The sequence below is a fragment of the Aulostomus chinensis genome, chromosome 19 (genome assembly GCF_037954235.1).
Source record: "Aulostomus chinensis isolate RoL2024-O1b breed Wild chromosome 19, RoL_Achi_v1.0, whole genome shotgun sequence".
NCBI lineage: Eukaryota > Metazoa > Chordata > Actinopteri > Syngnathiformes > Aulostomidae > Aulostomus > Aulostomus chinensis.
Genome location: NC_141338.1, coordinates 5,827,268 through 5,855,161, shown reverse-complemented (window position 1 = coordinate 5,855,161; position 27,894 = coordinate 5,827,268). Strand labels below are relative to the sequence as shown.

General features: G+C 39.3%; 1 protein-coding gene and 1 long non-coding RNA gene across 2 annotated transcripts in view; both read right to left on the bottom strand.

Moving 5' to 3' along the window:
• LOC147243771 (uncharacterized) overlaps nucleotides 1-20,100 on the bottom strand; it is a 136,190-nt gene extending 116,090 nt beyond the window's left edge. The window contains exon 1 of the long non-coding RNA XR_015110465.1: nucleotides 19,619-20,100. This is a non-coding gene — a long non-coding RNA (uncharacterized LOC147243771). The remainder of the gene's footprint in view (nucleotides 1-19,618) is intronic.
• Nucleotides 20,101-21,256: 1,156 nt separating this feature from the next.
• On the bottom strand, nucleotides 21,257-27,559 carry dolpp1 (dolichyldiphosphatase 1). The gene is made up of 8 exons (XM_086187079.1): nucleotides 27,413-27,559; nucleotides 26,642-26,742; nucleotides 26,434-26,518; nucleotides 25,010-25,109; nucleotides 24,706-24,804; nucleotides 23,567-23,695; nucleotides 23,353-23,442; nucleotides 21,257-22,601 (listed from the first exon to the last, which is right to left on the bottom strand). The coding sequence occupies exons 1-8, from the start codon at nucleotides 27,486-27,488 to the stop codon at nucleotides 22,565-22,567; spliced, it is 717 nt and encodes a 238-aa protein (XP_086043205.1). The 5' UTR covers nucleotides 27,489-27,559; the 3' UTR covers nucleotides 21,257-22,564.
• Nucleotides 27,560-27,894: the final 335 nt, after the last annotated feature.

The window sequence follows — 27,894 nt, the reverse complement described above, 5'->3', positions numbered from 1 at the left end:
GTTCACTCTTCTAATTTGTAGTCACATCCTGCTGGATCCCTCAAGGTGACAGTTTTGTGCGTTTGCAAAGTTTGTAGGTTGTTTGTTGAATAAGCAAGTACAGAGTGCTTTTAATAGTCCCTGGTTTGGCTGCCTTCCATTGCCATTGCCTTGATTCTCACACTGTCCTTTACAACCACACACACACTTCTGAGGTATCAGCACGCCGTATTTCAAACACATTGGCGTACGTCTGAGAAGTGGCTGCTGCTGTGCAGTATATAACCCTCAAAATGCCTTCGCTTCAGGCAACAAAAAAAAAAAAGAAATCTTTGTCAATTCACTGAGCTGTCAGGCTCAACGTTGCAGTGAGGCTGACATCAGAGCTCCAAGTTGTAAAACTTAGAGTTGCAATGTCTGCCCTCTCTGCTGCTCCAGCAACTTACAGCAGCGTTGAGACTCGATGCCTGTGGCTTCAAGCTCATGACTTCTATCAATATTAAACATTTGGTGGTAGAAACATCTGTGGTGATATCATGGATTTTTCTGTGACACAGATCCTGATGCCATCTCCATCTTTGCATTTTTGAAGACGGCTGTCACAGACACAAGTTTGTGTGCTAGGAAAATGTGTTTTCCCTTCCTAGGCTTGCTTGATGTACTTGACTTGGTGTAAAATGCTTTTAAGGATTCCCGCATGTTTTCAGGTTGCAAATTAATTTTGTTTTGGAGCAATACTGACATCTAATCTGTCAGGAAAATTCAGCAACCCAAGCATCACAAATACAGAGATCAAACATAAGGACAGTATCTCATCCCCATTATCAGAATGTATGACAGTAGGCACACCAAAAAAAATCTCTTTTTAGCTGCAGCTGAGTGAATTCACAACAGCAATTGTTTTCAACTGACAAGCCTAAAAACCACATGGCCTGATCAAACTTCTATGAAATGAGAAGTGAGAGTGGTACAATACAAATTAAACAATGAATATAATACATCTGTCACAAACACAGATACAAACACAGCCAACAGGTGAGTGAAGAACCAGTAAATTCAAAGGTGGCCTGAATCTGGATCCCTTTTACTCTGTAGGAGGACCACAAAAATGTTGCAGCTTCAGAGTCAAAGCAAATGTTACATTTGACATTACTCAAAGTTGGAAACATTCGATGGGAATGAAGAGGAATATATAGGAATTAAAATGTATATATTTTGGGGCAGTTTGTACTAAATATATTAAATTGTCACAACAGATATAAATGTAGAAATTTTATTTTCTCATAAGCAAATATGCAAGCATTAAAATTTATATTTTAAAAATGGTGTATTTGACTCCATCAGTGAGTCAAAATTTCATGTTTTCTTTAATTGAGGAACAAAACTATTTAGTGGTTACCTACAAGTTAACTGTTAAATTATAACTGATTAAATACATCTCGCCCAGTAATACCATCAAATCTTGCCCGACTGGATGTAGTCCTCAGGGTCAAATACAGTAATGTGGCCTCAAAAACCTGAAGTAGCTGCTAATTACTAATAATCTGTGCACGTGACGGAGGAGTGCACCCTGCCACCCTACCAGGGATCTGACCATATCTCATACTGTAGTTGTATGAAACATGATGGCTTGTCACAGAGTGATAGGTGCTTTTTAAAATTATTTTTTCTTAAAAACACTTTTTTTTTGGGGGGGGGGGGGGGGGACACCATGCCATCCTTTGTGTGAAATATTTCAAAATACAAGGGATCCATAAAAAAAAAACAGGAATTTGGGTAAACACAGTGGCAGTTATTCCATTCAAGCAGCAGGAGAGAATTCACAAACCCAGTTCTCACATTTCTGGCTGTCCAAGAGAACTGATTAAAAAGGAAGATCTGAGAGACAGACACCACTTTGCAATATGGAGGTCAAGAGAAATTGGAGCAACGAATAGTCTTTAAAAAAAAAAGAAACAAACAAAAGAAAAATTGGCGACTAAAAGTGCCACACTGGAAGGAGGGAAGCTGGGTTCGGTAACTAAGAAATGCTTAGATTTAAGGAAGACTGCAAAGTAAACACCATCTCCAGCAGTGATATACTTGTAGTTTAAATCACCTGCAGACGGAGCGCTGTGCTTAGAAGATGCTGCAGCTCAGCTTCAACATCCTTCTCAAAAGAATCTGTCAGAGTAAACCCAGAAGCAGCCTTTTCATTAGGGAAGAGGGATGGAAGGGCAAAAAAAGTAATTCTCACACTGTACAGATATAATAATAATATTAATATTTCACATACAGTCAAATGATAAATTTATTTAAAACACTGCTGCTCCCCATGTTAAGAGACAACTTGTGAAATATAACCATAAAGCTTGCAATTAATTTCTTTTGTCTGTATTAGTCAGTTTTGTTGTCGTTTAAATGTTTCTTATTGTACGATCCAAAGAATGCACTGTATTTTGAATCTCAAAGTACAATCCTGCCATTTTCTCCTCATTTTTATTCCTCTCATTTCTTCTATCATTGACTTCTATGTTTTTCTTTATTTTAAGATTTTCAAAATCTCTCTGTTTTCATGCCTTGTCAGGGAGTACATTTCACTCTTCTTTGTTCTAGTACATCTCTTCTCACAGCTGACCCATCCCTGCAGTTGAGTCATGCATGGCAGAGCATTCTGTCATTTACTGTCTGAACATTCAAGTGACCGCCTCACTTGTGTTTTAACTGTGTACTGAGGGGAAAGGGAAATTATGCATTTCAGGAGATCCAATGTAATACTGAGCAGAATGCTAATGTGAGCGTGCTAACGTGTTCATAACCATGGCGGTCAAAAAGCTACATTTTAGCTTTTATGTTCTGCTAATTAGTTCTAAGGCACTGCATGTGGGTCTAGCGAGAAGACTTACAAGTATTGATAAAAATGTTTTTTTCATTTTCATGTTTGTAATTGACCTTTTAAATATTCATGATCAAATATATTATGTTTATATTGAGGGTGGGTGTTGTGAAATTGTGAGCTTTTTTTTTTTTTTAATCAAGGAACAGACAGTCATGATATGGGCTCAATAATTCAGGACCAATATTTTTTTTCCGTGTTACTTTACAAATCGTTATGACTGAAGAGGTTCCTAATTTGCACAGCATTGCCCCGGGCTGACATTCATATAGAATTGTTCTGTTTATTAAATATAAAAGATATAGGGAAGTACAACCAAGTCTTGCATATTGATCAGAATCATGATTAAGTCACATTATAAATTTAACCCCAGTCGTCTTGAATTTGCCATTTGTCAATATTACGTTATTTTAGTCCTGACCTATGATGGCCAACTGACAGACATCACCCCCTCTGGATTAATGCCACCACCAAGAAATGAAATATAAAACTTAAACAAACTATATTTTTAAGTTTGCAATGTGCTAATGAGTTAATCTTCACAGGAGCTCATATCATCATCATTATATTCTCCAACCACCGGGACTTCAGAAGTCTAAAGACTGTCAGGACAAGAAACAGCCAGAGCTTTAAAATTTCTGATTGATTCAAGAACTTTTCAGTGTTGCTAAAGAGACAGGAGGGCAAGGCCTTGGGGAGATCTGCTATAAGCCTCTTTTAGATGTAATGTCTAGCCTTAATGAGATCTGCCAAAAGCACTTTATCACAAGAAAGAGATAGCGATGGAGTCAATAAGGTCAATTTAGAAAGAGCGAGAAAGTGAGCCAGTGCCGAGTCTCCCCTCAGACCAGGCAACAAAAAGTCAAAACTAACGACACGGAGTGCAATTATCTGTTGCAGAAAAGATTATGGCCATCATTATTTTATGATACATTCATATTAGATTCGCACAAACTGGGCAGAGTGCAAAAACCTAGGTGATAATTGTAAGTCCTCAGGTTCTGTTTTGAGCTGTAATTTTGCCAGTGTTCATTAGGAGGCTATCGTTCTTTTTTAGAATGCTTGTTGCGTACATAACGACTCCATTCAGCTACATGGAGATGTCCATTTCACAGCACCTACAACTCTGAGCTCTGCCAGACACCAGGGGTGCATGTGATATTTGTACAAAGGAGGAGCTGATGGAGGCGTTTGGTCAGTGTGTCTGAGGCGGAAGCAGAGGATAACAGTGTTACTTGTGTAACGTGTGTCTTGCCAGCAGGCAGCCTCTGGGGTGCCTAAGTGTACCATCTGTGACCTGGTCTACCATGCTATCATACCCTGTACCACTGCCACCGATGACGATGAGGAGGAGGACGTGTCAGAGCATGTGACTCCTGCTTTCACTGCCAGCGAGCAGCAGAGAGGAGCATATGAGAAATGACATAATGTTTTGTTTTGTTTTTTTTTTCACAACAAGATGGCTACAATCAAAACACATCTTTGTATTGCAGAGATTCAACTGTTATTAAGCTTGACAAGTAATGTAACTTTATTAAGACGGCATTAATTCTGATCATTCCACTTCACAAAACTTAGATGGTGAGCAAGGTGTCAAGCTACTCACCACAGCATATAGGGGGTCAGTGTCAGGGGGGGTCAAAGTTCAGCTTGGCCTTGTGTGAGACTCAAACTGCTGTACCACAATGCATTACCAAATGAAACAGGTGCTAAATATGGTTGCAAGAAATCTTGATTGAAACGCTAAAAAGTAGGTGTATCACATGTTAGGTGAGGCCCCGAAGGTATATACTGACAGGAGAACTGAGTCAAAGCCCATCTTGTGCTCCATGTAGTCACCGAAGCAGTAAAATGCCTCACTCGTAATCTGGAGCAGATCCCACTTTCCTCAAACTTAATAGAAGTGAGCCAGCAGGCCCATAAACATTTGGGTTTGAGGTGGCCGAGAGCCAAAGACTAACAATCTACTATCTTTGCTAGCCAGCTAATGAATGCATTTTAGCTAGTAGAAATACATTAATGTAGGTAAAAGTAGATGGTTGATTGAAATTGGTTGGTACAAACTTACTGTTCAACATACTTTGTTTTCGAGGTAGAACAAACCATCCATCCATTTTCTAATGCTTATCCTGTTAAAGGTCGCGGGGGGGCTGGAGCCTATCCCAGCAGCCTTCGGGTGAGAGGCGGGGTTCACTCTGAACGGGTCACCAGTCCATGGCAGGGCCAACACATACAGACAAACAACCATTCACACTCACAGCCACACCTACGGTCAATTTAGAGTCTGGATTAACCACGTCCCCTCTTGATGTCTTTGGACTGTGGGAGGAAGCTGGACTACCAGAGAGAAGCCACGCAGGCACAGGGAGAACATGGAGACTCACACAGAAAGATCCCATGCTGGAGCCGGGGCTCGAACCCAAAGCCTTCTTGCTGTGAGGCAACAGTGCTGACCACTGCACCACTGTGCTACTTAGAATAAACCACATAAAATAAAATATATATACTTTTTCTACATATTGTTGAATATAACCAAGAATATTAACTGAAAGGGTTAAAGGGGCATTTTTCAATTCAGTGTGACTTTAATATTGTTAGGGGTTTTGCACTACAGTGTATTTATTCAGTAATATTTTTTTGTGTTTAGAACCCCAACTGACAAAAGAGGACTTTGGTTTTGGTTTTTGAGGCCAAGCTTCTTCTTTTTTTTAAGCAAAGTTCATGCTGCATGATGCTCCAGCCTTATTATTCATTCAGCATTTCATATAACTGTTAAATCTACTTCATGGCCAATTCAGGACGATCAGGATGTGAAGTGAACAAATCATCTGTCCTGTATAAATCTTAACTTTTGGCCAACAACAAAGTGGCTAGCTAGCCAGTGGATATTCCAGTATAGGGCACAGTCAAAACAACTATTATCTTTTCATTATGCACTGTGCTTATCTGCAGGAAGTCGACGTGATGCAGCCCAGTTTTAATATTGGTGATAATTTAATTAAAAGTAGAGGTGACCTTAGTGGATGTGGTTACCAATTTAGCATGTGATTGGGCTGCCAAGCCTTTTGTTATCTTTTTTTTTAATATATATAATAACCCAGTTTGAGAAGGGCAACAGAACAATAAATTAGAGTCCCCTGTGCTGTATTAATTTGCACCTGGAGACCAAATGGCTTATAGCTTTTAGTGATATGACTGAGTCGGCATTGACTAGGCACTCAACATGTGTCCACCATTCCAACATGCAGTTAAAAATATCCCCCATCTTTTTGGCTCCTAAAACGTGACACACCTGTGGTTGGCGAATTAAAAATTCTGCTGATGCTCATTTGTAAGAGACTCACAGTGGAGAAACTGACTTGCCAAATGATCATCATTAATAACGGCTGCATTTTCTTGTGGCTCTGCCAGTTCTTTGAACTGACATATTTATACACCTAAATGGAACACATCCACCGTTGATGTTATTCATTGCGCTTTTCCTGCTGCTCTGAGCAAATCATTTTGCAGTTAATATGCCTTCTATCAGGTTCTTTAAGATTTACGATTTGAGATGAGAAAAAGAGCGGAACATGACTGAACAGCAAGCATTTATCAAAAGACTTTTCTTATGATTTACAGGTGTTACTACGGCCGTGTGATAAAAACCAAAATCTCCTACCAATATGAATCATTTCCAGATGAAGTACGAAGCAGCACATTTTATTCTTTATAAAATTACCATATGGAAAGGCATATTTCTTATTATATGTTTAATTGCATGTTTGACAATTAAAAGCTACTTACCCATATTGGATAATAAATAACTTCAATAACTTAGATATTCTGTGGGTCTATTTCTAGGGTCAATCCAGGGATGAAAAATAGCAATGTAGCTAAATCTGGCACATTTACAGCAGTGTTTGGTAATGTGCACTGCCTCTTTTAAGTAAAACTTTGAATAAAAACAGTAAATGAATGACTCAAGAATTAAAAATAAATAAATAAATCTTGTTGTCATGAATGTGTCAATGTGGCCAAATATTCATGATGCTGTCAGAAAGCTCAGGAAATCAGAGAAGCGTGTGGAGTCTCAACTCCATAGAGCTCACACTTTGTGACACGTTCCAGCCATTAAACACCAAGAATGACAAGGAGCTCCTCAGGAAAAATGTACTGTTAAGTCAGAGCAGTATTATGTACTTCAAAAAGCACACCCTGGATCTGCATTGGGCTTATTTTGTTCGTTTTTATCTCGCCAAAGCACCAAGTCACAACTTTCAATGGTGCTTTGGCCTTCACGAAAACCCAGATAGTAGTGACCACTGCCTTCCCTCAAATGGAAGTCTTACCAAAAATCAAGCGACAGATAACAACAGATCCCCAGTCTCAGAGGTGACCAAAATCTGAAGACCTGTCTACCTGAACTACAATGTTCCTTGGCTGCCGCAAGAGATTTTTTTTGGAAAGACAACAGTCAGTGCTACACTTCACAAATGTGGACTGTGTGGGAGAGTGGCCAGATGGCAGAAGACAGCAGCCTGGAGTTTGCAAAAAGGCAGTGAAAGATTCTAGGTGCTGGATGCAAACGACTGTGGTCTGATTTAATAAACGCCGAGGACTTCAAACATAATGCAAACTGATATTTTTAGTGTAAAATGGGCATAGCTCATCACTCCTGAAGTGAGGCATTTCAGAGGCAACATCCAGTTCAGTTGTACAGGCAGGTGAACTTGTATGGAATTCAAAATAGAATCATAAATAATTCTAAAATTATATATATATGTTTGGATGTATGTATGTGTATGTGTGTGTGTGTGTGTGTATTAATAAAATATAGAGATATAGTGATCAACCACTCCAAAATGGCAACACTTTTCCACATTTAAACTGACATTTTCAGAGATATTTCTGGCCACAGGGAGGCAGCAAAAACATAAATATACAAATGTCGCAAAATAGCTGATAACACATCCAGCTACATGAGCATTTATTTTGGCAACCTTATTTATTTAGGTCCAATATATTCATTTTCCTTTGGCCCTGACAGCAGGATGCAGGTATGCCATGCAAGGATCTGTAGTGTAATGTTTCAATGTGGTCAAGGGTAGACAGACTAAACAGTTGATCCAACCCTGCTTTCATGTTTCAACTATAGAACCGAGGTTATCTACATGACACATTTGTGTGTCACTCATACAATTTGATTTCCACACCTCTAAAGAGAAGGTAATTTCTGTTTGGATAGCCACTGCAGTTCAATGGCCAGCGGCCATTTTTTTCCTCACTTTATCCGTTTTACTCCATGTTTAGTATTCTCACAGAACACAATACTGCCTTTAACTTGTCTAGCAAATACAATATTATGTCAGGAATTTTAATTTGAACCACAGTCACTTTGGTGTCAACAGACTGTCAAGGTGAACTTCAAATAAAAGCTTCTCCAGCTTTTATTTCTCTCAACAGTGAGGCTATAGGGAGAGTGGAAAATTTCCATTATATTGTTTCCATAATTTCCATTATGATAGATGAGGAGTACTAACAGATGACAGTACACAATTAAGGAGAATCCCACCTTTGTTGGTTATTCCCTGACAATAACCAGACACAGAAGGACGAGCGCATGTTTGGATTTAGCATGCGGGCAAAAGGGTTTTTCAATGAAATACAAAAAAACTGGCCACCTTTCCACAATAATTATAATCATATTATAAAAACAGATCCATTTCTTGTTGCCTCCAGATGGCGCTATGACTGATCTGGGGGTAAAACAACACCACATTTGGTGAAAATCAGCATTTTTTTCATGATCACACAGAGAATCAAACAAACAGACTAATCCCACTAAAAACATTGCCTCCTTGGCAGAAGTTAGGAATACAATTACACACAGTAAGTTTCCAGCAAAGAAGCATGAAAAGGAAGAAATAAAAACATTGAAAAGAGTAAATGAAAACATAACACAAAGCAGGACATTATAATCACAATGGTAACATGCTCATGTTTAGCAGGTATAAAGACAACCATTTTCACAATCTTAGTTTGCTTTGAGCTGCAGAGGCTGATGGGAATCTTAATTTTGCATTTATTTGTTTATATGTTAATGCTGGGAATATGACTGTTAAACAAACTTTACAGCAATCCAGTTCAAATAAATTGATGGAATGACAGATCAACCTTTCCATCTACAGAGCCACAATACTGGGGCTAAAAATATAGGCAATCATTGGTTTGTACGTGAGAGTGTTCAGATAGATTTTTCTTCAGCAGAAAGGAAGCCTATTTATATTTATTGGGGGATTTAGATTCTTTAGCTGCATGAACGTAATAATCCAACAAATGTGATCCTCTGCCTAATATAAAATTGATAAGGAGGCGCTAGAGCAGGAAATGGGGAGGTTGGTTTTATCTTTTCCCTATGAATATGATCACAAGTAGACGGTCATGCAACAAGAGAGCCTGAGAAAAACACAAACTCAAAGAAGTGGTCAATACGGACAGTTTCCTGAACATGAGTTCTTTTTTTTGTGTTTCCAAGAACAGGTGCTATTTCCCTCAATTTCAAACAAATTCACCTCAGTCTGCTGCTTAACCTTGAGTTACAGCTTAATAGGGAACTAATACTTTTGGGGGGAAAAAAATTATATATTTGAGATGGTAATGTTTGTTTTGTTTAAGAAGTCATGTGTTTCATCTTTCATCAACACCTCCTGCTATTTTATGCAAAAGTAGAACAGTTTTTCTACAATTTGCATATGTTGCTCATTGTTACTTTGACTAGAGATGTACTAATCCAAATGTTTCCATCTGGATCTGATTCCAATTTGTCAACAGTTGATACCGATGCAAGGACACATGGAAACATTCAGACATGTTCATCAGTAGGAAAAAATGCATTGATTGGGTGAGTTCTCTGTCACTGATAAAAGCAACACATCTAAGGATCTTACTTTTGTTCAGTCTTTCTTCTAACCCTGTCCTCCCCTTAATTATTCATCCATTGTTGATCATGCATACTCCATAATCTGAACTTCTTTTTTAAAAGACAAAGTGAGCATTTCAGAAACCGATAATCGCTTCAGACATTTGCTGGACCTTGGTTGGAAGGCAAAAGGGTCTGCAGGGCAACAGACAAAAGCTTTGGTTGTGAAACAGAAACACATCATAAAAAGGGAGCAGAGAAAAAGCTGAAAGAGGGTGAAGAAATAAAAGGTTAGACGGGGAAAGAAAGTGACAGCCTGCAAGGGAGGTTTGTGTGTGGGTGAAGAGAAATGAGAAAAACCTGAAAAAGAGTATGAGATGGGGTGAGCAACAGGAAGCAGGATATTCATCGCAGTTTTTGGTCGATTTCAGATGAGCAAAAACTCATGGTTCAGTTTTTGGGACCTTTCATCAACCACATCTCAGGATTTCTTGATTTATAATCTCAGCAAAAGAGGTCATGAGTTCAGTGGTGTATGCCTTTTGAAAATGGTGATTTACTGTATTAAATGGTAATATCCTGCCACGTCACTGCACTCCACATGGTCAGATCTTTTCCAAACTTCATACGTTTAATGAAAGTCCAAGCCTGAGGCCATCTAAACTAAATTTAAGTCACATAGTGTCACCTAGAGGATACTTGATGCAGATCTTATGAAGCAAACATTTCATTTATGTTGTCTTCGTGTGATGTACAGCAACATATTTAGGAAGCGAGTGCTCTCTAGCGCAACCCAGTGGATGATGGAAGTGACCATGGCACACATAGGTCTTCATGCAAAATCCAAATATTATCAGGTTTCCCAGCCACACACAACAATGTGTGTGCCTATACAAAATTCCAACTCATTGCAGCTTATTTTTCACCGAGTGGGACTCATTTTGCAAGAGGTATGTGCTCTCTGAGTGCCCTCGTTTTTTGTTTTTTTTAGGTTCACACATGTGGAGTTGAGACAAAGACTCAAATTGCAAAAATTGGACATTGGAATTCAGACAGAATTAATTAAAACCCTAACCCCTGCTTTACAGATGACACAAATATTTCCCTGTGTTATTTTCAGATTTGATTCAGTTGACTACAAACACCACATTTCATTTCTTTTATTTGCTTCCATAGACTGTCAACTGGCTGCCTCACTGAGGTGAAAAGGACTGCATAGCACCAAAGAAGTGTCCCCTATTGCTTAAATCATACTGCATTGCAGATTTCACACCCATCTGTAGCGTAAGAGTCCAACTGGTGTTTCTTTAAGATGATATTCTGAGATGTGACAGTAACTCATGAATTAAGAGTACAACTTGAGGAAATTAGGCCCTCTGAAGCTACATGAGACGTCAAATACTTCACAAAACCTGCACAGAGGCAGATGTTTTAAATCACAGGTATCATATTTAGTATTAATAGCACCAGCATACAGCCAAGGAACTCTTCCAGCATGTTTGATTCATCCTCTAAAATATCAAAACAAAAGTTCAAAATTATCTCCATACTGTGTAAAAATAGAACCACATGTTCAACAGCTGGTCTAGCATCAGAACCTGACAGAAACTGTTTCCCTCACTATTCCCTTACTTTCTAAATAAAGACTAAAACTACTTGAGGTGGGAGGCCACGCTTTAAAAAAAACTCAAAAATAAAGCTTCAAAACGTCTTACAAGTTCAGTAAAAGTCCACTAGTTTTACTTCACAGAGTAAAACTATTCCTAGATGACAAACTTCATGACTGAACGAGAATTTGACCAACGATTAAAACTAATCTAATGCTAAGAAACAATCCGTTGAACTGTCCTCTCCCGTTACACTAGAAAACAGATTCAGTTACTTTTAAACCACATAAAAGCTAAATATATCCAAAAATATTATCACAATTTCACTTCGGATTGTGTATGACCTCCATGTGGTTGCTTTGCCCTTGAACCAACCCTTTTTCTATTGGACCTTCTACCTTCTTTTAAGACTACAGGCCAGTGTGTGCTGCCCCCAAGTGGAAAGATAATGGAATAACAAAGCGAGACAAACTGAGGAACTAATAGTCACATGGAATATGGTGAACGCAAAGTGAAGAGTGAAATAAAGCGTCTATGGCTCAAAGAGTATTATCCATTTATATCTGGTCTTCCACATTAACAGTGCATTACTGCTAAAGATTACATGTTTTGGTGAATAAAAACAAGGGATTTTTCTGATTTGAGTTCGGACTAATTAATGGTTCAGACCAACATTGCAGTATGAAAGAGTAAAATTTGTGGCACTTTAGTGGAGAGCAATAGCTGCATGTACAGTTTGAGGTACTTTGGCTTCATTTGACTCTATTTCTGAGGGAAAAATTGGATATGTGAATCTTATGCGCTATGTATCCTGTTACACAAATATTAGACAATGGGCTTTCAAATTCTCAGACAAAGCTTGGTTTGGCTTGCCTCTCCTTACCTCTCCTTCAAGTAATTTCATTTCTGGATGCCTTTTTATGACAGTTATTATGATTTTTCTTCCCATAGACAGTGAACTATACCAATTAACTAGCCGAACACTGCTTTTTTAACATAACATCAGTACAATAAAAACATAGAAATGCTCATGTACTAGTCTCTGATTGAAAGGTAGGAAAAAAGTAGGGAAAAAAGTGAAAATGCCCTCAGATCACAGCATCTCTGAGCCATAGCTTTAACCAAATCACATAGATGTCATGCTGTTCTAGATGAGGTCTTTTTGATAACTCATCTTCTTGCACCTCCATTCACTGAGCCCTGAAACTATCTGAAGGTCCCCCTGGGGAGGCCTGCCTAACACTGAAAACCTCTGTTTTAGAAGATCCGACAGTATTGAAATGAGCTCCACCATGACAAAATTAAAATGCATCTCACATGTACATGTCAAAAAAGTAATACATGTGATAAATTTAGCTCTGTAAATTGGGCCATGGCAGGGCTTTTACTTATACCTCAATGTGTTTGTAATAAAGTGGCTTCATTTCAAATGTGTTTAGTGATTTGATGATGATGGATGGATGGACTTGATTAAATGTGAATGTTTGGCTTGATTTTAATAGGACGTTGAAACTTTAAAGTCCAAAATTCAGTTTGATACGTTTGTGTCTAGGTGTATATATTCAAAGCCCTCTTTTCCCAAGACAACTTGTTTAACATGATTTGACTGGCTTTTGTTAAGCTCTGGTGAGGCCATTTGTTTGTTTCGCTGGCATTTCAAGCAGTCTGCTGATATTGTTACCACCTGCAGCTTCTAAATCTGTTCAGTGCAGCAAGAACCAACAGTTTCTCTTTAAAAATACAACTTACAGACATCTGTGTAGATGTCTGAACACCACCTAATAATTAAAGCACCTCCTGTCACACCACCTGATATATTAAAAGGTATTAAAGTGATCTCAAATTTGTCTAGTTAACTCATCCCCACAGCAACATCTTCAATCCTCATGCAATATTTTTACCTCAGGGGCCAGGGGGCCATGATTTTGAGGCCACTCAGCCGGTCACGAGGGGTACGCTACACAACATGTTGTGAGATGAAGCTTTGAGATTAGATGATGTCAGAGACGATGAGAGCAACCCAGATGATGTCTCAGCCAGAATAACTGAGAAGACAGGATGGAAATCTTAGCTGTACTATGAATGCAAGAGACTGCAATAAAACTTTTTTAAAGTCTAAGATTCTAGGCCCTAGAACCTTAGACCTACTGTCTTTCATCACCCCAGGGAAGATGTTGATGCACAGCTGGTTAACCTCCCTGTGGTGTGTAGATTTTCCCAGTCATCAGGCTATCTAGAATGTGGCAGGTAGAGACCAGGCTGGGAACGAATCCCTTCAATATACAGACATGATGAATACATTGTAAAGACATGACCAAGCTTGTTTTCCCTGACATCTTTGTGGTCCTTCTGCTGCTTCTAACATCCTCAGAAGGTAGAGAATTCCACCTCATTTGGGTTACACCTCATATTTTGGTCCAACTTGTATATCTCTACCTTCTGGCTGACGGGGACTACATCTGGAAGCAGGTGGAAACAGTTTGAACGTGACAGCCTATCTTCACCACAGGTGGTAAACTGGACTAGACTTGGTGGACTGGATTAGCTTGGCCAGGTTGCCGAGGGCCATGATGCTGCACATGGAGTCCTCAAAAATGTCCAAATGCATTTTGAGGTTGAAGTTTGGGATGAAATGTTTGAATATGAAGCTAAATAGTGAATGCTGCAACAGGACATTGTTGTTCAAGTTTCATTTTCAATTGAGGATTTTCCTACTCTAACTCAAGCCACAACGTTTACCTAATCCTAACTGGTTTTGTATCTATTAAATATTACATTGGTACAATTAAATATTAAATATAGCACTTCTGATACAAATCAGATGTTTGTGAATCTCATTTGCTGCACATTATGTTTTCAATTGTTCAAAACAACATGACTGCATGAAAGGACCCCTCACCTACGGCTTTGAAGGTTTTTTTTACTCTCTGTCACTGTGACAACCTAAAAAGAAAAGCCACCATGCTAATTATTCCCATAAGTAGAAAATATGGAACTCAGATTTTCAGCACGCCCTTCATCCAAGAAAGGCTGCTTTGCTCCTGCAACTTATTTGACCTCCTCCGCTTAAGTCTTGCTTTTCCGTATTCTCTTTGCCCTCACATCTCAGCATGCATACCTCGGCAATGATCAACCTCCAACACGCCTTAGCCTGAAGATTCTCCATTTCTTTCAGGACTCAGATCATTTACCAGCTCTCTGATAAGAGGAAAAGGAGGGACAGTCTTCAAAAACTGGCCGGGTTGGTTATATTTTTAGAGTGTAGGACACTGTGAGACACAGTAGGGTGGTTTTAATAATCTTAAACTAACATAGTGGCAGCTGCTCTTCCAAAATGGAGAGACCTCTTCGATGAGGTGAGACATCTTCAAAAAAACAAAATGAGTCCAGTCACCTACGACATAAAATTTAAGACATAGCACGTTAGCTTTTGTGTATCATTTTAACGTTATTTTTTATATTTTTATAATTTTAGGCATCTGACAGGTTCTGTCATCTCGCTATAAACGCCTAATGTCAGTGTAGAAACAAGCATGACCGCAGTACGTCCCGAAACCTCACGAAAGATATCCGGTTCTGTCACCAGAAACACAGGTAAAAACCACTGGTTTGGTGACCAGCGAGATATCAGTCTAAAATGACGCGCAAAAAGCAAAATGTGTTGCGATAACACAAGAAATTAATTGCCATGTTATTCATAAGCCATTTGATGACCAAGCTGAATCATTTATTCAGAACTGAAATTGGATATCAAAAAGGTTCCCAAGACACGATGAGCAAATGGAAATAATACCATGACATCAATATATTGACACATAAATTGCTCCTATCATATTATTTCCAGCCACGTCATCAGCGTAAAGACGGATTTCTTTTCATTTAGCAGTCAACCAATTCCAGGTTAACTAGACTGAATGAGAATGTGTTTGACATTTGACAATCTAAAACAGATCAAAGCGCGGTCACCGAAGTCACCCAGTATCTTTTCTATCTAATTTCAGCAAGTCATTTTCAAGCTTCCCACGGCCACTTCCTGCTATCTGAGCAGAGATGTTGAACAGTTTCCATATCTAACACACACACACGCGCTCCAAGCTGCAGCTGATGTCCTGTGAGAATACACTCTAATGTTTTGCCAATGTCTGCTGGCAAAAAATTGACTCACCACTCAGTACAAGCTGACAGAAATTCTAAAGGAGACGAGCAAATTCACTGTTTGTTGTAGTAAATGTGCTTTTAAAGACTCTAATCTAAAAAGAAGTTTTGGGCATGTGAGTGAAACAAAACTAGGCAACACAACAAAGACAAAAAAAAAAGTTATTTGGTACATCATTAAATCCCCTAAGGAACTTTTACTTGATATATGTGCTTTTGTTGGAAAACCCTTTTGATTTAAAGCTACTTAAACACTTTGTGATCAGATAACCAAGACTTGCAAAATTACTGTTACTCCAACTTAATATAGCAGCGGTTTTCTACCTGAAATCAGTCTGAGTGATTAATTCCAACTATTTCCAAGGGCAGTAAATGTTTCCCTTCCAGAGTGCAAAATCAGCAAAGCCTAGTGCCTGAAAGGAAAGGAAATTATCTGAGCACCATTTTGTTTGAATTGTGGCTCATTTTCTTTCTTTTTTTTTTTTTGCCTCTTCAATTTACACCAGAGAATCATAAATAACTAAACTAAACATCTGTCAAAACAAAAGAGAAATCACAACTGCAAAGACTAAAATTTACCATAAAAAGGTGCTGGTCTGTAGCATTCAGCTATGTCTTAGCCAAACATTCTGCAACAGAAAATAAATAAACAAGTCCATCACGTAGGAGTTAATTTAGACAGCAGCTTGTTAATCAAAGTAGAGCCACTGTGATTAGTAGTTTAATGTGTTCCCCAGGGAACAAAACAGAATGTCATTAGGGGGAAGTGTTCGTCACAAAGGAAAAATGCCTTTACAATTATAGATGGACACAGCTGCCATTATACTATGCAACTATGTTGTTGTGAAGAAATCCAAGAAAAGATCAAACAAATGTATTCGTAAAGTGTGTCTCCTAATACCTTCTGACTTCGCTGTTCTGTTTGCATCACTCAGCCCAAATTAGAAATGTTATTTACTCATAATCCAGTAGTTCTTTGCAAAATTTACTCGAATTACAACATTTACTGGATACCATTTTCTGCTGTAGATCGATATATATTGAGACTGCAGCCACTATTTGCTCCTTTTTCTGCCACTTCTTCAACAATTTTACTTCAATTACTCATTAGATATTTTTTCCACAATGTAATGTTGTCCATGGATGCAAACCTCTCACATTCACCTTCAGCTTTCTGTTTCATGAAGCTTTGACATTATCTCTGTTTTGCAATAACACACTTCATCCAGTAGATGTCATGGGGGCACCCAAGTCTGAAACGTCATTGAACCTGAGTTGTAACTATTTGAACACTTTTCTTAAATCTAAACAGTGCCGACCTTTGTGTTCAACTTTTACAGCATGCATTATGAGATACCAGAAGGATAATTCCAAGAAATGTTGTGTTTTAATAAGCTGCAATTATAGCATGTTCTGACAGATTTCTTGAATCTTGCTGTCAAGCTCAATTCAATACAGACATTTGTGTGGGAGTACATAATCAAGAAAATCCAACCAAAACTGTTTCTCCTTGATCGCTCACTGCTCATGTAAATGATGCAGCTCAGAGAGTTTTGCTTAAATGGACAGAAATAGCACCAGGTCTTCATCTTTACCTAGGCTGGGGTTATTCCCTGTTTGGGGAAGCCTGAGGTTAGCTGGTACAGTGCAGTGACAGAAAGGTGAAGAAGACACTTCTCCATAAAACAAGGACTTGTGCATTGTTGCAAAGGGCCATTTGTCAATAATAGTCGCCAGAAAGTCAACAAAAACATGAGTTTGATATGTGTTTACCTTTCATTTTGTCTTGAGAGTTCAATTTGAAGACTGTTCAAAAGTTTTTTTACACTCAAAAGACCCTAATTGACCCTAAATTACAAAAAAGTACCATACATGTGGTAGTGAGTTGGACCAAAGATCATTTCAGTGGATGTAACACCGAATATGGTGATAGTATATACTTAAAGCCTAATAAACAATGAAACCAGATAACCCCAAGAGGGCAACCAAGCGCATTGTCAATGGTAAGACAATGTGTGATTCACACAATAATCATCTGTTACTCACAATTCATATGAAAGCAATAAGGTTGCCTTTATGTATTGGGAGGAAGGGTACTGAAACCAAAGAAATGTGGGACATCTGCAGACTTGTTGGGCACATGCTTCTGTGCCTTTAGTATTGATCATTGCTTGGTCTCCTCAATGCACACCGAGCATGAAGTACATCCATACTACAAATATAAAAGTATATTTTCAATGTGACCATGCCTTCTTGGCCAATCTGATCCATCTCTTCCACAGGTGCAAAATATCAAGATGCTGATTATCACTGCACTGATGTTGTCATTATGAGGTTGATTTGACACATTATTCTACCACGAATCGAATGTCCAACGAGCCTTTTCCACAACAGACACACTGGAACATGAGACTGTGCAATAATTAGGGCCTGAGCCAGAAGGTACTTCTGGCGAAGACCCTATTATGTTTGCTCGGCAGAGCAACACATTAGCAGCACTAAAAACACTAAAAACACACACTAAACAGTGTCCCAGGCCCCCCCAACACCCATGAGGCAACTGGGCCAGACGACCCGGAGCCAGTTTTCACATACACACCCATTCAAAACCTGGTATTATACTGTTCTTGCTCTCAATGAGTGCGCGCTATATGCGCATAATGCGCATAATGCGCATAACGCACATAATCTAATTTGACCCCCTGAACATGCATGAAATTCGCTGAATTTCGCCACAATCGTTCGGTATGTCTCAACATTCACTAATCAAAAACAAAAACGCCACAAAAGTCTATAGCGCCACCTAGGGAGCCACACAAAAAAAAGATAATTTTTTTTAATTTCGCGCGCTATAACTCCTCACACAAAACTCCCACAGACATGGGACCAACACCGTTGGACTCGTCTCATCAAGACGAACAATTCTTACACTCTGACCCCTCACCTATCTCCAACAGAATGTCCACAAATTGGACAAAACTGTCAAAATCAGGACTTTTTTTACTCCCCGAACAAAATCTATCTCCTCCTAAACCGTAAATGCCAGGGCTTCCAAACTTTCACACATTACTCTCCCAACTGTGCTCTTCAAAAATCTTTAAAGGCTAATATACTACGCGCTCGGTTTGGATTTTATAAGCCCTCAAAGTGGGGGAGACATGTTTCACGCTTACAATGGAAGTCAATGGGGAGGCCGTCTCCTCTCATGGTACATACTCTCGAACAAATGCTTCTCACGTCTATACCATACATCGCACAGCTTTTAAAAACATATCACTGTATTCCTGACAAAAATCCCTACAAAAATATGGTATTTTGTGTTACTCTCCACCAACGTAGGCCGAGTTATTCAGCTTTTACACACTACATTTCTCTTAATCCTCCACTCTCTCCACTCTAGCACAGATCAAAGAAAGTGCAGCGGGGGAGGGGTTCTTAATGGGCCAGCTGGCAGCTCTGCTCTCAGCTCTGCTCTCAGCTCTGCCAGAGATGGCAGAGATTTGTTTACTGTAGTCATGGAAACCACAATTGGAGCTTCTCTGCCCTCATGTACATACTCTCAAACAAACACTTGTAGCTTCTAAACTAAAACACTCACACCTTCAGAAAACACACCATTGAATTCCTGAGAAAAAACTCTACGAACTGATGTCTTTACATTACACTTTTGACCAATATATGCAGAGTTATGACTGTGTTTCACAGTAAAACTGCCAAATCCTCCTCTGCTCTCCACTCTGACACAGATGGCAGAGAGCGAGCAGAGAAGGGAGGGGTTCTTAAAGGGCCGGCTCTCAGCTCTGCAGTCACGCTGTGCAGCGAACTGAGGCTCGTATCTCCTAAACTACAAGGCCTAGGGATTTGCCGATTACACCGTTGGATTGGGGCCGGTGTCAAGGACGCGGCCGTAGGCCGCGCGGGGGCTCAGGCCCTAACAACGCTGCTTGCAGCTTTAATTCACATTACGGTTTCACCATTCAGCCAGCATGGGATGTAGTTGGACCATTACTCTCACCGACAGCAGCAAGCACTTCGCGTTTAACAGCCAAGCTTTCCAGTTAATAATTCAAGTGAAGCACTGCTGAATATTTTTTCACCTACCTGCCTCGTTGTCACCTCAGGCCGTCACGTCACCTCCGGAGCGGTCAGCCTCCACTTGACCTGGTTCTGGATGATGATTCGGCGGGAGACGCGACTTCAACACGCCGGTCAACATGCTAGCAGCCTCCGCTACACACTAGCATAACCTCCCAGTGTCTCCGTGTCTTTACGGTCCTTTTTGCTTTTGTTTTGTTTTTGTTTTTTAAATAAACTCAAACTTTTCAATGTGTATTCATCTCTTGAATACTTTCAGAACACATATTTCCATACATCAACGCAGAAACAACTGTTGTTTTTGTTGTACATATAATGTTCTTGGCAATGTTTACAACAGCAACACCGAAAACAAGCTACAGGGTGAAAAAACAATTCAAAAGTGCCGCAAGGATGACGTATATTTGTAGGCCATCCCGGAAATGGGCATCGCCACGGTTCCCTCAAGCTCAATATTAATTTATTTCAGTTTTCTGCGTATTCTTATAAAGAACATGACGCATAATATGTTCTCCACCAATCATATGACAGTTCACCAGGAAAGACAACAAAATTAGATAAAGTACGTGAAGCTGGAAAAAAAAATTAAAAGACATTTAACTGCACAGTGCTGACATGATGCAGTGACTCAACAAAAAGCTACACGTGGGATTTCTACACGTTTCATCTCATTTCATTGAGATATTTAATATCCATGATTGCCTCTCCAGTTTAATATGGCCTCTTGTTCACAACGACCATTTTAAAGAAAGAAAAAAAAAACTCAAATATCTCAGGGTAGTGTGAACCACAGACCTTTTTTGCCAGGCATTTAACCGAAAACTCATGAAGTCCTTTTAGTCTGTGTCCCATTATGTTCGTAGTCGATCAACATTATGTGTCTTTCTGGCATGGTAATGTCCCGCCTCATGTTACGATGTGCACACAGTTTGTGTTCTCCAGTGTTCTCCCTATTTGCCAAACATGATTCCTTGCATAGAATTTGTGGGGCATTTTGGATCATCAGGTATGTCATCATGTTCTCTCCCAGGGAATATCCATGAACTTTGCACAGCTGTTGTGGTGGAATGAAACATTACAAAATCCTCATTCAACAACATAAGCAGCTACACCGGATTGTGAAAGTCGACTGGAGTTCACACAAACCCATGAAATTCATCCCCTCCATCTGTCATTGCTGTTTGATGGTCAGACATTTTCGGTCAAAGTGTCTAGTTGTTTTTTTTTGACAAGTTCATATTCCTGCATTCAATAACAGCCATTGTTTAATCCCTAAGAACATCAAATGTTTAGCAATCTTCAGTGCTGTCTTTGTTTTGTTCACGCCATGTTGTTTCTTTCTCTTGTAAATGGGGCTAAATTTAAGATTCTGATTTTGTTCTCCATATTTTATCTGTGGACTAGCAGTGCATGCAAGACATTCTGGGTTCCATGAAAACTTGTTTATTTTCTACTTGACAATGTTTGTAATCAGTGACAAAAAAGCCATTCTCCAAAAAGAAACCAACTCCACATTCTGATTCTCACCATACTGGGCTTCCCTTTTCCCATCCGAGGTAACGCAACAAACCAGGACGACCAGGCAGAGGTCACTTTTTTTTTTGTATGTCACCAGATTTCAAAATATGACACCTGAGCTGTCACTTGTACATAAACACATTTTTATTCAGCCTGATATAGGTTACACATGAAAAAAAAAAATCAAATTCTAAGAGAACTACTTCCCTTTGTGGAGCTAATGATATGACAGTTATAAATCAGCTTCAGATCCTCACTGGACAGCGTTCAACACCCGCTGCTCTGGTCTGTGAGGAAGTAAGCATCATCACATGCTACGACTGACCTGAGGCTTTACTTTTTATTTACTTTCCTCAGAAATAATACAAAAGAAAAACATTTCCCCTCAGCAGTCATTATATAAGTTTTCTCACTAAATGACACGGAATGTTATCTTGGAAATGCATGTAAAAAGGAACCCGTCCTCTCTGCAACGACTGAAAACAAAGACACGGAATGATTTTTTTTTTTTTTAACTCTACTCCCAGAATGCTACTGTGTGCAAGAAATTAGGAAAACATCTCAGTCTGTGTTCAGGAGAACTAAAATAACTGAAATGTGCTCCTGTGATTCAGTCTCACGGTTCTAAACGTGGATATGAACAGAAACCACAACCTTGACGCTCAAAAGTACTGATTAAATTTACACTGCTTGCAGATGAGCCTCAGAGACTAATATATTAGGACTGACAATCATAGACACAAAGCAAAGACTGATGAGGGAAAAGAGAGGAAGGGTCTTACCATTTAACTAGTGTTAGTCGTTTTCTTATAAATTTCACAAAGTGCAATTTTTCATGTATATTACACAATAACCAATTTAAGAAATGGTTCATTTTTTTTTATTATATAACAATGAAAAAAAAAGTTAATTCCACATACCCCCATCCAAGCCACCCCCCTCCCAGCTAACCACTGGAATATTACAAAAAAAAAAAAAAGAAAGAATCACTGACTACATGCTGCAATGACGCCCATTAATTTGTTTTGAAACTTGACCAAAGCCTCCTCTCTGGCTCCTAGAATCTCTTACAGTACACAGTTACTGTCAGCGTGCGTTTATAGTTAATATATATATATATATATATATATATTAATCTATAATTAAATAGTATGCCTCCAGCACAGTCTTGCATGCATTGAAGAGCATCTGGTCAAGCTGTACAAGAGGGAGAGGTGTGAGGACGGACTTGCTCAGGCTGTAGGCTCCGGGCCGTGTCCAGGCACTCTTTTGCCACCTGTAAACTTTTTCTTTTTTTTTTTTTGCCCTTTTCTCCTTGCAACCACGTCAGTCCAAAAGATGGTTCTCCAGTGTGTTTTTTGAGCATCTCTTTGTGTGTGTACACGAGAGAATGTGTGTGTGTGTGTGTGTGTGTGGTTGTTAACTCAGTTTGGATCACTGAAGTTTTGTTCCAAGCTTTCGTTGTCTGTTCCTTAAAGAAAAAACATTTAAAAAAAAGGGTCAAATGCAACAGACTGCAACCCATGAGGGCTGGATTCAGAACCAACCAGGCACTGCAGCTGCTCTGAGGTGAAATACTGGCGTTAAGGGATGTCACGATACATCCACCTTAGCCTGGTGAGACCATCAGGATCTCACAAGCTCAAAAATTGAGCTTTCCCATGACATCTAGATTTCTCCTACCGAGAACCACTCTGAGAAATAAGACAGGAATTGAACCAAACCAGACTGGGAAACTGCTCTTCTTCCTCTAAGTTGCGTGATACCGAGCTCCAATAATGACAGATAATCATCTACGATACATCATGACATTTGTAACTAAAGAATACTAAAAAAAAGTTATGTATTTTTATACTGGATTGTGGTTTCAGTTTAAAAAAAAAATTGGAAAAATTTAGATGCAAAAAAATATGGCCAACAAAGAGTATAAGTGCCCCTTGAACACACTCAAACAAACATTAAACTGCCCAAAATGACGGGGTTTAATTGGTTTATGCTTCTGCAGCAAAATATTGATATTTGGAGCCAGTGTTGGATATTGTATCGCAAGGAGGAAGTATTGCAGTACTGAGATTTAGTGTGTCAGCCTTGTTAAAAATACACCAGTTAACTTAATGAGAGAACCTGTGTTTTCACCCCAGAGCCTGATTTGGTCTGAATTCAGCCAATGATGACAGATGTGGTATCATGAGTAATGCATCTTTAAGGCGATATAAACCTACCTTGCCTCTGATCTGGTCACTGTATACTCAAACCATAAGATGTTGGGAATTAGACTTGTGTCTCGCACGAGGAAGTACTCCGATATTGGCCTTTGAGAGAAATGGAAAGAACAGAAAATGAAGGAACCCATAATGGACTAGTTTTCTCCACGTATTCAGGCTGCAGATTAAATCGTCTTCCCCTGTGACCCAGAGAAAATAGAACACTACTCACCACGCAGCTATTTTGGGGAATAATGGTGTCAGCACCTCTTGTGTTAAATAGAACCAGATTATGCCGATGGTACTACCGGCCACCCCGCCATAGAAAACCTGGCTCCAGGTGTGATACAACAGGTAGACCCTGAGATTGGGAGACACGACTATATTCAAACACACATACAGAAAAGTTGTATGGCTTCTCATAAACAGCTACACATCTGTAAACAAAGTATGTACATGAATGATAACAAAGCCTGTGTTGGCTGAAAAAGATCAGCACTAACAGTAAATGAATGTACACACTGATTTTGGTTACATGGCTATTTTTGGTGAGCTTTCTCACTAATAGTGCACAATCCATACTTAGAGCAGAGTGTTTTTTTAAACACTTGAAGGAAGCTGAACCATGTGTTGTAGAGCAGGTTGACTGAGGTAAGACGCTGTGTTTACATGTCTAAGACACACTTCATGCGAAGAACAGAATAATGCATGTCTTCATTTGATTATTGCCAACTCTCACGATGACTTTACCCACATTAAGGTGGTAAGAAAATGCTGTTTGCATGGGGGATGCCTTCGTCAGAGTACCGTCTTAACCGGGTCCACGTCATACTGCGGTAAACAGCCTCTGACTGCACAAGTAGTAACTAGATCAGTAATAAAGAGTGAAATGAAGGTAGTAGATATTTATGCATGGAGCTCCTTGTCATGATGTACAAAAACTGAACAGAAGAATGAAAACAGTATCAGTGGTAAAATCTAGTAAAAGTGGAGGTGACAACTATTTGGATTAAAAAACACCCTCTCCTCTAGAATCATACTAAACACCAAATACTTTAGAATACACACAAATTCAAATTCTGATTAATCGCAGATGGGTCATGGGTGGTGAAAAATTAAATCCCTACAGGGAAAACATTAATTAGGCTATATTTTCTGAAATGGGAGCAGAGAAAATGACCAGGAGCTTCATACTTCTAATAGAAATGAATGAAATCTGAGCCACACTTCCCCAATACATCCGATCGCGTCTCCACAGCATCCGTAGCTGGCAGTGTGTTTTCACATGATGACTCCAAACATTTTCCCTGCTTGTAACTCCAACTCTTAATTTGAATGTGGAGGTTTTCAGAGGGGAAGCAAGTCTTTTACCTGCTGTATGAAACTGATAAGGCAATGCCCAACAGGATGATGGACAGTATGTGTCTCCACAGCAGGTCCACACATCGAGCATTGTTCGTTTGATGCATTCTGAAGACAAGACAAGTTTAAAAATGGCAGTTAATTCATGTGAAAGGGGAATAATTATCAGCTACAGTTAGATGCTGAAAAAAACACAAGGAAATGTCCAACATTATAACCTTCAATGACACTGTGACAACAGCTTATTCTCTGTCATTGGTGCATGTTCCCACACACAAATCTTCACACTGTATTATAGAAATAATAATCTCACCTTAAATAAAGGAAAAGAAAGAAGTAAACAACAAAGAACCAGATGAGCTGGGAATGGCTGGAGGGCATTCCATACTCTGTGTTCAGGGTTGAGTGAGCCCCTGCAGAAACACAACAGAGGACAGAATTAATTCACAATCTGGAGTAACTCAACTAAAGAGAACACCTTGCACCTCCCTGTAGCAGGGGTCTGTATGTTAATACTGGGCTTGAGCCCTTATTTGACAGATGAGGAATCATTATATTTCTATTAGGAATGTAAAGTATGTTTGAGATGAAATTCCCTGTTTACATGAAGTACTACCTGTAGTTTACTGTAACCTTTGTACTGAGGAAAAATTTTATACTTACTCTCAGGTCAAATTTTGGATCAGTTTGATTTGTTGCATTATTCTTTCAGATACGCAAAACAAGAACATTGTACTTGAAATGTTTTTGTTTTAAAAAGTATCCCAATTAATGTACTACAAAAGTACATCAACTGTAATAGTCATCAATCTTCTACAGAGGGCTGCAGGGATGACGTATTTTTGTAAGTCATTAACCCAGAAGTTGGCATTGCCAAGTCTTCCCTAGATTGACAGCCAATGAGAATTTACACAATTGTGGATTACTGCAAACATTAAGGTCTGTGCAAAACAAAAGTTAGAGAGACGTGTCCTCACAAATAGACGCCACTTTTATCCTTTTTAAGTGTAAATGTGAGCACAAGAAGTACAAATCATCGCGTCAACATCACCGCTAGGGCATCACAATTAATCCAAATATGGCCCACTGCACTTTTCAAATCACAGAGAGGTGAAATATTTCATCAAGGTTGTGTCAAAATACACATTTAAAATTAAATATTTTGGTGCTACAGAGACATCCTGCCAACACATCGTACTCTATATACTTCAGAAATCATCTTGGTTTAACAGAAGTCCCCTCAAATTTAAAAACACAAAACGAGAACATTTCAATTGATTTTTTCAAAGAAAAGTAAAATGACCTAAAAAAAATGAACAGTCCCTCTAGTGTTGCAGATTCTATAACAATGTCAGTCAAAGTAATTATTATGATATGTTGTTGAAACTGTGCAGTAATGACAACTAAACTTTCGCTTCTTCTGTGTTTGGCGTGATGATGTTTAATGGCTGGGAAAGCATCTTGCTTGTCAAAAGCCACTTGTGGAAACCTTTTTTTTTTTAAGAGACTTAATAACTTCAGCATTCAGGAATGTGACATTTACTAATGTGTTTTATGCAAAATGTATCAATACCTTACACTTTTGTTGAATACAGGTCTCTTTTTCCACACAAAAACAAGCTCACTATTAAATAAGGGAACCAGATGTTCAATAATACCTTCTCTTTTCCAGGTTAAAGGCCTCATTCCCCGACATTACACACTACGACCACCATCACAACCCTGCCAGGTACTCACCTGCACATGGGCGTGGCTCTCTGAGAATGTGCTTCAGCAGCCAGTTCACCCCTTCATTCAGGATGAGCCCACCAAAGAATGAAATCTGTGGGAACAGGTGCAACAAATGGGAGTTTACAAACCCTGAGTCAGCCTGTCACTGCAGTTCAGGTGACATTTTACTGTCAATATGCTACATATGATGCTCTGTGCCAAGTCAAAAACTCACAGTGTGCAGCTCTCGTTTAAACACTATGAGTGTGACAAACCCCACAAGAATTGCTATGGGTAGAAGACTGATGTAGGCCAGCACTTGTCCCGTCAGGTCACCTGGAACATAGACACAGTACTGATGTTAAGGCATTTTAAGTCACCTTCCCTGGTAGGAGTGACACTTGAGTAAGGTACTCAAGTCACCCCGGGGGTTTGCCTAAATGCGGGCACACTTAGGTATGTGGTTTGGTGTATGTTAGCTAAGCCTTCCTTTCAGTAACAGACCGTGTTATTAGAGTTTGATTATTCAACTAGCTCGGTGCAATGTGGTTAATGCTAGTTAACAGAATCAGGTCAAGTAGCTAACTGGCTATTTCGTTAGCTATATACTTCGATACAATCTTAAAAAGGTGGGAAATTTTGAAATAGTACGTTAAACAAATTACGGGTTGTTGTCCTGAATGTCTGAATTCAGACAAGTGTTTCAGAACAAACGGTAAAAGCTGAAATAAAATATCAGTGCCGATATTTAGACAGCTAGCACACTGGCTAGCCTTCATTGTGGACATTTCTACCTACTGCGCATGCGGCACAGTCTCACAATTTTGCAGCCCTGGTGACATTCCCCGCTGTGCCCAGGCTTTTAAAGCGGCTCACAATTTGGCAGTAACAGCGACTACCGTGTCCATTCACTTGCAGGAAAACAAACGCACAGCTCGAAATTTACAAGGCGTTTTATATAAAGGTAAAGCTTCAGTAGTTAGAGAAAGATGTTACGTCTACGTACCCTCGGGGAACTCTACGTGTGTGAGAGATATAGACCGCCATCGAGGTGGTGCCGAGCACTGCTCTTCCAACGCCATCTTACCCGGACACAACCGGGCAGACCCAGTAAACGCCCCAGACACGCGTTCGACCAATAGCGGGCGGAGCTGCGCGTTTAAACGGGTCCCGGTAGCTGAGGAACCATCCAATCAGCCGCACACTGGGAATGAGACATTATGTCCATGAAGAATTATTGAATGAACCAAAAACACAAAAAAATTCATTCAATAATAATAATATGATAACTTTAATTGCGGATAATTTAGTTATCTTTAAATTAATGAAGGAAATATGTAAATAAAATCAAAAGCAAAAATATTTCACCTGCAATGGGGAAATATAGGTAAAGTCTATCAAAATCATAAATTATTTTGTCATCAGAGAGAGTAGAGCATCTTTATTTTCACTTCATCACTAGTTTTTTCCCCATAGTCCCTGAAGAAG

Excerpts from the sequence above, each read along its gene's own strand:
- dolpp1 (XM_086187079.1), bottom strand. The coding sequence starts at position 27,488 with ATGGCGTTGGAAGAGCAGTGCTCGGCACCACCTCGATGGCGGTCTATA. Across the intron at positions 26,743-27,412 it reads ACACGTAGAGTTCCCCGAGG|GTGACCTGACGGGACAAGTG; the intron begins GTACGTAGACGT and ends TCTATGTTCCAG. Across the intron at positions 24,805-25,009 it reads TTTCTTTTCCTTTATTTAAG|AATGCATCAAACGAACAATG; the intron begins GTGAGATTATTA and ends TCTTGTCTTCAG.